At 40.5% G+C, this 14,871-nt stretch overlaps 1 protein-coding gene across 2 annotated transcripts in view; it reads right to left on the reverse strand.

The window, feature by feature from the left end:
* SMC3 (structural maintenance of chromosomes 3) overlaps positions 1-6,054 on the reverse strand; it is a 38,438-nt gene extending 32,384 nt beyond the window's left edge. The window contains exons 1-2 of one of the 2 annotated variants that reach the window (XM_004763870.3): positions 5,900-6,054; positions 4,761-4,836 (exon numbers count right to left, since the gene is read on the reverse strand). In XM_004763870.3, coding sequence (XP_004763927.1) covers positions 4,761-4,836; positions 5,900-5,914 — 91 coding nt within the window. In that variant the 5' untranslated portion in view covers positions 5,915-6,054. Of the gene's footprint in view, positions 1-4,760; positions 4,837-5,224; positions 5,481-5,899 lie in introns of those variants that run through there. The other variant, XM_045068502.1, reaches the window with a different exon arrangement.
* Positions 6,055-14,871: the final 8,817 nt, after the last annotated feature.

Below are 14,871 nucleotides of genomic sequence, written 5' to 3' on the forward strand. Positions count from 1 at the left end.
TTAATATTTAAAATTAAATACAACAAAAGAAATCAATAAACAGCTTTAAACACCAAATGAGTACAATTTTTTGCAGAGACATCTAATGGCTTTTTTTCTTAAATTTATTTCATTCATTCTTTTGCTCTTTCTAAATAGTTTAAAATTAATAGAAATAATCAAATGTTACCAGGTTTTCATAAATTACAATCATTACTATGGATATACAACTTGATTTTAATTATATATAATGGAATCTTTTAAAAAATTTAGACTCACAGGTTGCTAAAATTTTTAATACTTAAATAATCATTTTAAATTCTTTGTTTATTAAAGTACTTATGATTAGCCCTATGATTATATCATGTATAATCTCAGAATCACAAAAGTAGACAAGTATAAGGCACTTTTAACTACCTACCTTCAGAAATAAACAATTCTATACATAAGATATCAAATGTTTGATTTAATAAATTCATTTGAATTTTCTTGTTCAGCAAAATTCCCAACCTCTCTCATCTTGACCAAGATATCCTGAACAAATCAGCCCTTACAGTTACCATTTTTAATGCAAAGTAAAGCATAAAAAAAATGTTATGAAAGTAATAAAACACTTTTTTTTTTGGAAGGCATATGACACAGAAGCCAGCTTGAAAAAGATTTCCACTGGCTTAATCTAGGACAATTTGAGCACCAAAATAATTAGATGAACTATAAATTTGTGCTGGAGGGGGAATAATCCATGACTCTAAACTGATAATAAAATTATAGATAAATAGCTAAGGAAGGAGAACTCTTGCTCACAGTAGAATACCACACAGTAAATGTGAAAGGAAATCCGGAAATGGAAAATTATTTTGTAAACACTAAAATAAAGGCAAGAATAAAAAATAAAGGCAAGAATCGTCAATGGATACTAAATCTAGGGGGAAATTTTGCAAAGGAGCACAATATTTGCACGGTCCAAAATCATTTCCCATCCTCATACTATTTATTAGTTGCAAGAGGACAAACACTGCACAGAAGAAAAACCAGATAACTACCCAGACCGGGTGATCAAAAATAACATAATTTAAAAAGAAGGACACAGAATGATGTCTTCACTTCTAGATGTAATATCCTCAGAAGACCGCATCATTTATGTAGCTGTTCTTTTTTTTTAAAATAATGTTATAAAAGACAAAAAAGCCTGTGGAATTGATCCAGATTAAAGGAGACTGAAGAGACACGACAACTATCTGCAATACCTAATCCTAAATTAGATCCTGTACTGGAGGAGGAAAAAACACTATACAGAACTTTTTTGGGTCAATCAGTATAACTGGAAAATGAAGAGAAGATTATTTTATTAATGTCAAATTTACTGAAGTTGATAACGCTACTGTGTTTTATGTAAGAAAATATCCCTATTCTTAGAAGGCATACACTGACATCAAAGGTAAAGGGCTATGACCTACATAACTTACTCTATGAAAAAAAAGGGTGAGTGTGTGCAAATGATAAAGCAACTGAGGAAAATGTTAACAGGTACATTAGAATAAAAGAGGTAGGAGTATTCTTTGTATTGTTTCTATTTATACTACTTTTCTATAAATTTAAAATTACCTCTAAATAAAAGTTTACAAGATAACATATCATTAAAAGAATTACATGTAGCTCAAACTATAATCTACTCATGAATAAACAACCTAAAATTTTTAAATTTCCCTTTAAGAATTACTCTTACCCATACAGTTAAGTACTATACAGTAATTTTAAGCATGTTGAATACTTAATGATAGAATAAGATATTCAAAATTTAAACAGAAAAAATAGATTACTAATAAATAACAATACAAGCCCATTTTTATTTAAAAAGGGTTATTTTTTTTAAAAAAGATTTTATTTATTTATTTGATAAACAGAGATCTTAAGTAGGCAGAGAGGCAGGCAGAGAGAGAAAGAGGAGGAAGCAGGCTCCCCACGAAGCAGAGAGCCCGATGTAGGGCTTGATCCCAGAACTTGCGGATCATGACCTGAGCTGAAGGCAGAGACTTTAGCCCACTGAGCCACCCAGGCGCCCCTACAAAGGCTTATTTATGCAGACAAAAAGACTGGAGGGCTGCGAGATAGATCCAGTTTGTATGTGCCCCAGATTCACCTGCCCCGACCCAAGTCTTAGTTGCCTGTCAACAGAAAGGCTCAGTATTCCATCACTGTAGGTTGTTTCAGCCTATCCTGGGTACACACTCAGCTCAGATCTGTGAGAAACCAATTCACTTCAGTTGAATTAAGTCCCCAGAGTAACACAACCCAAGGACATGGGGGAACTCATGCCTTGTGTGGTAAAATGACCAATCAGAGACAGGAACCTGCAAACAAAACCCTCTCATTCCTTTCCCATCTGATCTTTCCCACACATGGTGGGTTCATAAAGTCTGTCTGAAAATTATCTAATTTGACCCCCAAACCAGCTGTGCCTTCTTTATAAAACTATGACCAGCCTTCCTCCTCATGCCAGCCTTTAGACTGCACCTTCCCATTAAAGCCTTATTAGTAGCTGAGTGTGCCTTGCACTCTTGTTTTCTAGGAAACCAGGTAAGTAGATTGTCTTGTTACAAAAAAGGTAACCTTAAAAAGGTATATGCTTGGTACATTCAGACATCATTCAACTATTCAAACAAGAGATTCAAACATCACCACAAGAGATATCTGCCTTCCAATCTTCAAAGTCAAAATCATTAAATAACAAAAGTAGTACGCTTTCATAGAGTATTCTTAATGTCAATCTCAGTCTATACTACTTTGAATCTTTCTTATATTAAGGTACCTGTTTTTAAAACATGTTTAAGCAGTAAAATCATATTAGGCTTGTTAAAACAAACAAAAGAAAGAACACTAAGACAATCTCCTTTATAACTATAACTATTAACAACCCTAATGTTGCATACAAAGCAATAAACAGCTGTTTGATAATAACTAAAACAAAAATATTTGATAGATCCTACAGACATAATCTAATCATCATAGGTAATAATGGTATCATTTTATAGCTCATTTATAAAATTATAACACTGATATAATTAAGATATTCATCTACTTTTAACCTGTAAAGAAAAAATATAAACCTAGTAATTATTTATTTTTCTCCATTTCTAAAGATTTTCTGGTTGATGAAAATCAGAAGGCACTTAGAATCAAAATATAAGCAAAATATTTGGTAAATCTATCCTTATAACACACCAATTAACTATTCAACAGGTACAGGAGGGGGAAAATGTTTCCTTTATTCCCAACTACAAGCAACAAGTGATGTACTGATGTACTTCTTGCCCTCAGTTTTTTTTTTTTTAACTGTAGTTGACATTCTTACCCTCAATTTTTTAAATTTAATATTTATTTCAAAATAATGTTTGCCCTTGACTGATCTCCATATGAGTCTCACCTTACCAAGTGAGACAGACTGAATTGTGCCACTCCCCTGTCCCAATCATATGCTGGAAGTCCTAATTCCAAATGCCTGGTATTTGGAGATAGGGGCCCTTTGGGAGATAATCAGCATCAGGTGAGGTTGTGAGGGGGGAGCCTTCATGATGGAATTAGTGTTCTAATAAGAAAGACGCAGAGAGAACCAAAGAGGTCACATGAGCATGATGATGAAGATGGTGACTTCCAGAATGTGACTGTGCTGGCACCTTGATCGTGGCCCTGAATTTCCAAAACAGTCATAAAATAAATTGTTTAAGCCACTTAGTCTATATTTAATGGTAGACCTAGCAGTCTAATATACCAATAAACCAAGCCAAGGAGGACAATGTATAGACGTCTATTTGTAACAGTTTCTTCTGGCCTTTAAAAATTCAGCAGAACTTCAAGAAACACCTTCGCTGGCTCTATCAGCAAAAAATGGAGAATATCACCTGAAGAGTCTTTAAACTAAACACTGTATTGCAGAACAATAATCATTGTAGCTCTTTACCCTCACACATATACTTTCTCATTTAATTTTTCCAACAGCCATGTAAGATGAGTATCATTAGCTCCCCTTTACAAACCCCTCAGGGAGTCAAGTTTGAAAATGTATCAGAACCAGGATTGGAAAGCCATTCTGTTATGCTCTAAAGTTTATGCTTTTTCTACCAAGCTGCTGCATGGTGTGACCTTAAATAGTATGACAGAGAAAAAAAAAAACAACTCTGAGAACAATCTAATTTGTGAATAAATAATGGCCATCTTTGAAATAAGGAAACCGTGGGCTTTTTAATTAAGAAATGACATATCAACAACAGAACAGCTCAAATGCTAAATTTAGTGTCATTCGCTGTAAAGCCACACTTTCATACATACCAGGCTAAATAAAAATGAGTAACTAGTGATCGCCTTATGCAAATATTTTAAATGCATAAAATAAGCAATTCCTCAGAGCAGATAGAAGACACGCTATTTCTTTCTTTCTTTCTTTCTTTTTTTTTTTAAAGATTTTATTTATTTATCTGACAGAGATCACAAGTAGGCAGAGAGGCAGGCAGAGAGAGAGGAGGAAGCAGGCTCCCTGCCGAGCAGAGAGCCCGATGCGATTCGGGGCTCCATCCCAGGTCCTCAGATCATGACCCAAGCCAAAGGAAAGGCAGAAGCTTTAACCCACGGAGCCACCCTGGCACCCCAAGACATGCTATTTCATACAGAAAAAGTAAGTATAAATTCATGTAATATTCAAAGCCAATTCCTCTTTCCTCAAGCCCAGACAGAATTTAAATGGCTCTCTACACATAAATCTGATTTTGCAAACCATCAACACTTACCGATAACATTATGTTTTGAACTGAAGGGATCTACAATTGTTTGATCTCTGTAACTCCGAAAACCCTGGATAATAACCTAGTTAAAAAAAAAAAAAAAGGTACCTTTCAGAGAATACATACTAAAAGACGCAACTCCTAAACATTTCTCCTTGGCTCTCCTCTTTTCGGAGGGTTTCTCATTTAATGCAAGACAGAGAACCTTCCATTTCTTACGAGAGAAACTCCTGCTGGAGGAGGGTGATTAAAAATCGTCAACAACCACAGTCCGTTTATCAGTAACGACGGACAGCGCGGTTTTTTAGGAGCTAACCATCAGGAGCCTGGTAAGGAACTCTCAGAATCAAGTGCATCGTAGAAGGTTCGTGCGCTCAGTAGGACACTGCTTTAAGCAAAACGTGTCCAGCGGGCGGCCTGGCCCCGGCTTCCCTTACTCCAAGAGCAGTGGGCGCTTCTTTCGGACCCACCCGCCCGCCAAGGTAAGGAGCCGTTCCAAGGAAGGGGCGCTTCAAGCCCAACGCATCCCAGGGAGAAACTTCTCTCCAAGAGCGTGGAGGGGCTCCTCTCCGCGGTGGACTCTCGCGCGGGAAGACCATTTTGACAGAAGTAAACAAGTGAACGAGGCGGCGCTACAGATTCTGCAAGGAGGAGGGTCCCTTTGACGTCCCCCATTAATTCGGGGACAAAGACCCCGGGCTACGCTGACACCCCAATCTGAGCCCCCCAGGGGCGTCTCCGGGCCGGGCCGGGGAGACCACCTCTCCATACACCCATGCAAATGGGCGGCGCGGGGCGAGAGGACAACGCGGCCGCCCGCCCGCCCCGCCGCGGCAGCCCCCGGCGCCGCCCCCAGCCAGCTCGGGGCCCCCCAGCCCGCCCCCGGCCCACCCAGGAAGGCCCGCTCCCTCTAAACGTCTCGGAAAGACGGCTCCCTCAGACGAGCGCGCTGCAGGAGGGCGCCCCGATCCTCTGCGGCCCCTGCGCCCGCGGGGCGGGGCCTCTCCCCTCCCCCGCAGCCCGCGTCCAGCTCTGGGTCAACCCCGCCGGGAGGCGGGAGGCCGCGGGTCGCACCGGGACACCCCTGCCTCATGGAGCGGTCATCAGAGGCCCGTAAGGGGGTGGGCGGGGCGCACAGGCCTCACCTGTTTTATGTACATGGTTCCACGGCCCTCACCGGGGAGGACTCCCCGCGAGAAGCGACAGCGCGGCCGTGGGGTCCAGTGAGGCGCCTACGAGACCCCTCCCCCAAAGCGTCGCTCGCTCCCGTCCAGCCAAACAAAATGGCGGCGCCCGTGGAGGCGGAGTCCGCGCCTTAGACGGAACCATCCTCGCGGCCCCTGGAGAGCGTAGGGGGAGTCAGGGTCGGGTCTTCTCTTTTCCTTTTGACAAAAAGAGCCTTCGACGGCGTCCCCCAGTAGATTTCATTTGATTGTTCAATTTGTTGCTGAACTTTTCCTGAGAATTAGTCGGAAGCTTCGTTCATAAAAGCCTCGATCGTGAGTTTGGCCCGTATTCCCTCCGAGAGCGGAGCCAATGGTTGCATCCACAAGGGCGTAAAGGTTCGGCGCCAAAGCCAAGTGTGAGAGCCCGAGGGCCAGTGGCGGAGCTTGCCGGTGGCCACGTGATCTCTGGCTGTTTAAAAATGCTTACCCGCGCTCGAACCTGCGGAGTCCTGGGAGCTTGTGGGGTTCGCCGGGCGGAATCCTTGTTGCTCTGTTTATTCTTGCTCGCTCCGGGAGCTTGTGTAAACTTAGAACGGCCCCTGCAGGCTCGGGACGGCACGCTCGCAGCACAGGGAAGGGGCCTGACGCTTGAAAATTTGTTTTAATAACGTGATAATTAATACCCTGGGAGCTGTTACTACTTTGCCATTTACTGTAAATCTAGTCAGACATGGACAATTGCAACAAAAAGAAATTTAGATAAGAGTAAAAGCTCTTTTATTGTTTTAACAGCCTGAAAGATACTAGGTGCTAGCAGCACCCTAGATGCATCTCATCTGATGAGTCTTAGGGGGAAAACTTAATGAAGTTAAGCTGGATCTCTGGGCAGCTGTAAAATTACCTGCCGTTTAAGTTGGTGATCCTTGCTGCCCCTCCCGTTGCTGTGGGCTGTTCCAGCCCTAATTATTTCTAGATTGAACTATTTTTAATAGCCGGCTAACTTCATCTTTGTCAGCACCCCCTTGGTGCTGGCAGAGTCAAATCCTTTCCAGCTCTGGGTGTTAGGAAAAAAAAAAAAATCTTCAATATTTCTCCTAGATTAGTGTCTCTACACTCTCAATTTCTGTGGGATTGTAGGCAGATTAATAAAGTTCAAAATTTCCATTTCCTATTCTATAATATGAGGATGATAAAAACATTTCATTTTTAGAATAAAAATAGAATGTATAAAATAATTATATTTACTAACACTGTAGAGATGTGTGCCCCTGAGGCTTTTATGAAATTGCAGTCTGGCTGACATCTTGATTTCTGCTTAATGACGCCTAAGGAGAGGACCCAATTATATTTCGCCCAGACTTCTGACCATATTTCTTTCTTTTTTTTTTGTTGTTTAGATTTATTTATTTGTTTATTTGACAGAGATCACAAGCAGGCAGAGAGGCAGGCAGAGAGAGAGGAGGAAGCAGGCTACCCAGTGAGCAGAGACACCAATGCGGGGCTCGAACCCAGGGGATGGAGATCATGACCTGAGCTGAAGGCAAAGGCTTAACCCACTGAGCCATCCAGGTGCCCCCTGACCATATTTCAAAAAATCCTGATGCTGTAGACCTTTTCTCATAAATGTTAAACTCAGTTTACAATATCTGTAGCAATAAAGACTCCCAAGGACAGTGAAGGTGAAGTATAGGGCAAGGGCCAAGTACACACAGGATAAGACCCTACTTTTTCATTCTCATCTTTATACCCCCTCCATTGTTAAGACATTCCAAAATAAAGCTTTGACTCTAAGCTATTGTCAGTTCACAGTCTTTTATCATCCCAGGAAGGGATCACAGACTGATTTTATCTATCTCTAAGTTATTTCTCCCAACCTCTTAAAAAAGATTCTTTAATGTGTGCCCTATCTATCTTCTCAGGTTAGACAGATTTTCTATGGGTACCTTCCAATCCAACGATCAGGAAGGAAATATTATTATCGCTCATTTTCAATTGTTATGGTCCCCAAAAGATAGAACTAACACAGCAGAGATGATCCCAAATTATAGTTTTCTCTTGGTGACTCCTGGTACTGTAAAGTCCCAAATCACCTAAGAGAAAACCTAGAAAATTCTTAGCCAAGCAAGATAGAACTATAGCATTTATGGGAAGATGAGACTCGAAAGAAAGACAAAATCTTTCATTGCCTCCCTCATGGATATATAGGAGACATTGCCAGATTTCTTTAGGGAAAAAACTTGGGAGGAAACCTTTTTAGGTACCATGCCCCAAAAGCCAAGACTAAACACTTTATACCATTGCAGGATTTTTTTTCTCTGTTGGTGCCTGCATCAGACACTTTGAAGAATGAAGAGGTAGACAGAGAGGTGGGCAGCAAAGCAGCGTTTATTGAGCGATAACAAAGTGAAAGCACAAAGCTCCCGAAGAGAGAGGGGACCTGGGAGGGTTGCCATTGAGATCTCTGAGTCTAGGGGTTTTTGTGGGGTTCGTTCAAGGGCTGTTTTGATCTGATTAACCTTCCCTGTGCCTGTCATCCAATCAAGGTTTTGTCATCTATCACATCGGAAAGCGTGGAGGGCTCATTCCAGGGTGGTTGTAAAATCCTTTTAAGGATGGTTCCTCTTCAGGCAGGCGGCCTCCTTCTTCCTGCCTTCCTGTCTTCCAATTGCTCTTCATCAATACTTCCTAGGATGTAAAGATTCCCATCCCTCTACTGGATGCTGTTGGGGAAACTGTCCTTATTGGAAAAACCCATTCAAAAAACAACTGCCTTGGGGCGCCTGGGTGGCTCAGTGGCTTAAGCCTCTGCCTTCAGCTCAAGTCATGATCTCAGGGTCCTGGAATCGAGCCCCGCATCGGGCTCTCTCCTCAGCAGGGAGACTGCTTCCCCCTCTCTCTGCCTGACTCTGCCTACTTGTGATCTCTCTCTTTCTCAAATAAATAAATAAAATCTTAAAAAAAAAAAAAACTGCCTGAAAAACCACCAATAAACTTCACTTTGCTTCTTTATTTGTGTTCTCTTTCTGCTACAGTAATCTTCATATTTTTATCTTTAAAAACTCAAATTCTCATGTAAGCATGTGTCAACATTCTGTTTAATTCATTAATGATAAACTCAATAACATGACAAAGCTGGTTTAAAAGATTAAAACTAAAATTTAGATCATCATTGGGAGAAAAAGAACACTAAAATAATATTCCTAATTTAGACACAAAACTGGTAAATGCTGAGTGATAAACTATAACCTTTAAGGTAATCTAGTCTACTAGTCAAAAGAGATTCATCACATGTTATTGGTTTTCTTCCAGTTTTTACAGAATTGGAAACTATTTAGTCTCTGATTAATTGTGAATACTAAGTTAACATTGAAAGGTCATTTTTTGAAAGGTTTTTTTTCCCCCTGTCATTCAAGTTTACAGATATTTTTCTGGAAAAGGACCTTAAGAATAAAAATAAAACTTAGAGATAAACTTTCTTGGATACCCTAGATATTCCCAGCAAGTTAAGGACCATGTTCTTATATCTTACAGGAGGTACAGTCACTGTCTCTCCATAGAATCAATCACATTGGGCAAATTGGAGCTATAATAAAAAACTTAGTCATTGGAAAAATAATTGCCGGGATAAACCTTGGGTAAACTTCAATAAATTGCTAAATACTTGCACCAAATCCCACCCTTCATATTCCATATAGATGAAATTATACAATATGTGGCCTTTTGTGCCTGGCTTCTTTCATTTAGCAAAATGTTCTCAAGGTTCATCCATGTTGTAACCTGTAGCATGTAGTAATGGTACAGGCTGTATTCCCTCTTATGGTTGAATAATATTCCATTGTGAATAGATCACATTCTGTTTGTCCATTCGTCAGCAGATGGACATATGGGTTGTTTCCATTTTCTGGCTATTAGGAATAAAGTTACTATGAATATTCATGTTTAAGTTTTTGTGTGGATATTTGTTTCCATTCTTCTGAGCATGTCCCCAGGCATGGAAAAGCTGGGTCATATGGTAACTCTCCATTTACCTTTTTGAAGTGCAAAACCGATTTCCAAAACTGTTCTGGGGCACCTGGGTGGCTCAGTGGGTTAAGCCTCTGCCTTCAGCTCAGGTCATGATCTCAGGGTCCTGGGATCGAGCCCCACATCAGGCTCTCTGCTCGGCAAGGAGCCTGCCTCCCCATCTTTCTCTGCCTGCCTCTCTGCCTACTTGAGATCTCTCTGTATCTAAAAGGAAAAAAAAAAAAAGAAAAAAACCTTTTCTTTTTCCTTTTCTAAAAGGAAAAAACAAAACAAAACAAAGGGGCTGTGCCATTTTATTTATTTGTTTGTTTGTTTATATCTGACAGAGAGAGAGCATGTAAGCACAGGCAGCGGGAGCAGTAGGCAGAGGGAGAGGGAGAAGCAGGCAGAGGAAGGAAAAGCAGGTTCCCTGGTGAGCTGAGAGCCCAAGGTGGGGCTCCCTCCCAGGGCCCTGAGATCATGACCTGAGCTGAAGACAGCCGCTTAACTGACTGAGCCACCCAGGCGCCCTAGGCTGTGACATTTTATAGTCATACCAGCAGTGTGTGAAAGTTCCAGTTCTCCTTGGCAAGACTTGTTATTGTTGTCTTTTTTATTTCAGCAGTCCCAGTGGATGAGAAGTGGTATCTCATTGTAGTTTTGATTTTCATTTCCCTAGTGACTAATGATGTTGAACATCTTCTCGTGTCTTTCATGTTAATTTATATATTTTACTTGGAGAAAATACCTTGACCATTTTAAAATTTGTCTTTCCGCTGCATTGTGAGAGTTCTTCATACGTTCTGGACACTAGACCTTTAGATCAGATATAAGATTTGCAAATATTTTCTGTTTGTTTGGGTTGTCTTTTCCCTTTCTTGATAATCCCCCTTGAAGTAGTTAAGTTTTACATTTTAATGTCAACTAATTAATCTGTTTTTTTTTTTCATTTTGTTGCTTGCGGTTTGAGTGTCATATCTAAGAAATAATTGCCAACTTTTAGTCTAATTTTGATAACTTATATCTATGAAAGGAGTCAGCTGACTACTTCACACTGCCTGGAAAACACTTCTACCAGAAATCTCCAACACTCACGCCTCATTTACGGCTCTGCTCAATTGTCAGCTTTCAGGAAGCTCTCCTTTGACTGACTTATCTAAAGTAACACCACCCCTTGGTTACTTACCATCCTTAATACTGCTTTATTTTTCTTAGAGTACTTTCTGACATTCTCTCTCTCTCCTTTTTCATTTTCATTTATTACAGAGCCCACTCTCACATTGGAATGTATGCTCCTGGAAAGAAGGAATATTTGTTTACTTGATCAGCTGCTGGTTACTCAGTGTCCAGCATAGACTTGTAATAGGTGATCAATGATACTTTGTTAAGTTAATGATTCCCCAAATCTCCAACGCAATGTTATCTTTGCCAATCCGAAATATGAAAAATGGTATTTTAACATCTCTCAATTGCATTTCTATGTCTGTGAGTGAAGTTTAGCACTTGCTCATGTACTAAAAAATCATCAGGGCTCCTGGCTGGCTCAGCGGGTAAAGCATGCGACTCTTAATCTTGGGGTCATGAATCTTGGGATCACCCTACATTGGGGTGGAGATTAATTAACAATAAATAAATAAATAAAAATGATTTTTTAAAAATAATCTTTTTTTCTGTATAAACATCATTGTTTCCAACAGATGCTATTTTAATAAATGTAGTAAATATAGTTATTTTATTTTATTTTTAAATACAGTTCTTTAAAATGGTTATAGATGTCATAGAGCTTGGTCATTCTGTACTTTATCAAGGTTTGGAATAGTGCCTATTCAATGCATAAAAAGTAACTACCAAAGACAACTTATGAGAAGGTGAACACAGGTTCCATGAAACTTCCGATGTTTAAAAAGAGTCCTCCTAATGGAAGGGGATCTCCTAGGCTGAAATATGGAGAAGAAATGATTAGCTTCCTTGGCAGCTACTCATGGAGCTTATTTAGTTTCCCCACACTAGCAGAGCCTGAGAGTAGGATTTGGGGGCAAGGAGTGATCTCAGGGAGCAGAAGTGATAGAGTGGGAAGTAACAGAACAGGAAGGGAGAAAAGTTGATATTGTGTGCAACGGTGAAATTTCTGCTCACATGGGCACAGATGATCAATCCCACTGGGAGACTCCTGAGGAAACATGTACCACATGCCTCAGAATTGTCATACCAAAGGACAGGGAGACCGAACCGTTCGTCTGCCAATTCCCATCTCCCACTGATTGAAAGGATATCTTGGAAGCGTATCTCCCCCATGCTTGGGAGCTGCACCTGTACCTCGCTGTGCAGCATTCTCCAGCCTTGGAGAAAGAACAAAGGCAGAAAACCAGATAGCTGTACTGGCACACCCTTGAGGAGAGAGTCTGTCGATGTGTATGGTCTCTAGTCCCTGCACTGAGAGTATGTGTGTGGCCTTTGTGCTGCTACTTTATTAGTCTCCTACTGGCTTTGAATGATTCCACGTGCTCTTGTCTTATCTCACCATCTGGATTTTGCACTCTTTAAAGGCTGGAATTTTGGCCACTCCAAGGTGTATCATACAGTCTTTTGGAATTCTATGACACACACACATTTGTTGACTGTTTTTCATTCGTTCATACATTCATCACAAAATGTGATGATCATGGTTCTGTGCAAAAGGAAGAAAGATATGTACTTCAAATTTATACCTAGTCACCTTGCCATTTGTTGTCCAGGGTCCTGGATTTGCCTTCGTGCTGCATTTGCGCGTCCCAGAGAAGGAAACTAGACAGTCTCATCAGCCCTAAATGAGCTACCCAGGGAATATTAGCTACAGGGTGTTTGGGGCAAAAGAACTGGAAGTCATTAAATAAAATCTCTGCTTTCTGCAGATCATGTCTGAAATATGTTACCTTCTCAATCGATTTGTTAAAAGGAGAAAGGGACAGTCATTGGGGTCCTGATTATATGATGTAAGCTGATTTTATAGTCTTGATAACGACTTCTGTAGGAGGAAAGCTGGTGGGTCTATTTTCTGGAAGAGCATGTCCCTGTGTACAGGTTGGTCCTGGTTGGTCTAGACAATGCCACCACGTACAACTGTGTAGACTGTGCCGCACAGCTCCTGGGGACATCATTCTCACAGCTGGGCAATATGGAGACCTAGAGAGAAAAAATCTCAAGTGGAAGCTCCTTCTCAAACAAGAAAGACTGACAGAAGAGAAAGTTAGTAGGTGTCTCCGCTCATTGAAAGATGCCCAGTACCTGACCCGTCCCCACATGACTTTGCCCTGGGGAAGACAGCAAAGGCTGGAAAGCTGGTGAGTTGAAAATAATAGTTGTGGCATCTACTCTATTCCAGACTGTGCTAAGCAACTCATGGATAGTATTTTTAATCCTCAAGAGCCCGTTTAAAGGTGAAGAAAGTGAGATAGAACCTTGGGCAAGCCACTCAGGTCTTTAGGTTGGTGCTACTTCAAGGGTACTCACGACTCCTTGCAGCCTTGAACTGCTCATTACCAGTTCACAAGGGAAGCAGTACAGAATTAAGAGTAGGCTTTTAGAAACTTGTGTAGTTGGTGCCTGGGTGGCTCAGTGGGTTAAGCCTCTGCTTTCAGCTCAGGTCATGGTCCCAGAGTCCTGGGATCGAGCACCACATTGGGCTCTCTGCTCAGTGGGCAGCTGCCCCCCCCCCCACTGCCTGCCTCTCTGCCTACTTGTGATCTCTGTCAAATAAATAAATAAAATACTTTTTAAAACTTTTATAGTAACTTAATATCCAAGTACATGATCAGGAAGCTCACCTTGTTGAACAAAGGATAGATCAAGTGCTGTCCATGAATCACGTGTTTTGAGAGCTGTGTATGTGGTGGGACCATGTTACCATGTGTGATATTTCAAGGTTAGTTGGTTAACAGCAAACCAAACACATGTAAAAATCTGAGAAAATAAAAGTATTTCTCTAGATTATTTTTACCTATTTAAAGATAACTTCTTTTTGTAAAAACAATATTTAAAACTTATCATTTAAAAATATTAGCTAAGGGGCGCCTGGGTGGCTCAGTGGGTTAAAGCCTCTGCCTTCGGTTCAGGTCATGATCCCAGGGTCCTGGGATCGAGCCCTGCATTGGGCTCTCTGCTTGGTGGGGAGCCTGCTTCCCCCTCTCTCTCTGCCTACTTGTGATCTCTGTCTGTAAAATGAATAAATAAAATCTTTAAAAAAAAATATTAGCTAAGGGATGTCTGGGTGGCTCAGTCAGGTAAGCATCTGCCTTCTGCTCAGGTCGTGATCCCAGGATCCTGTGATTGAATCCTGCATCTCATCGGGGTCCCTGTTCAGTGGGCAGCCTGCTTCTCCCTCTGCCTGCCACTCCCCCTGCTTGTGCTCGCTCTCTCTCTCTCTCTGACAAATAAATAATAAAATCTTTAAAACAAAATTTCTCCTTCCATTCCCTTTAACAAACCTCTGTGAGATTCATTTCCCCACGAAAGCTTTTATTAAGACAAAACATAAAAGCAGTTTTGACAACCATTGTACATTGCTAGTAGCATTATGTTCCATTCTGCATGGATTAAATAGGCTAACAAGCCAAAGTATGTGCATTTGTCCATTAAAACTCAATAATGTTGATACACTGTTTATCTGAAGTAGGGAATCACTATATTTCACTTATAATTTTTTTGTTTAATTGTGAATGCAGAACAACAAAGTCATTAGCACAATAGTTCTCTATACTAATCATCTATTATATGCACATTGAATGAACAACACGTAGAGATTTCGCATTCATTTTCCTTTTTCCTATGTTATGTTTTGATCTATTTATTGACATGTAATTTTGTCTGTTGTATCTGATAATAAAAATCAAGTTTTTAAAAAATTTTGTATGTAGTGTAATTTATCCAGTCACTCTTTTTTTTTTTTTTTAATTTTACAAATGGATTGATTT

Source organism: Mustela putorius, unplaced genomic scaffold (genome assembly GCF_011764305.1).
Source record: "Mustela putorius furo isolate JIRA1106 unplaced genomic scaffold, ASM1176430v1.1 tig00003909_pilon_pilon_pilon, whole genome shotgun sequence".
NCBI lineage: Eukaryota > Metazoa > Chordata > Mammalia > Carnivora > Mustelidae > Mustela > Mustela putorius.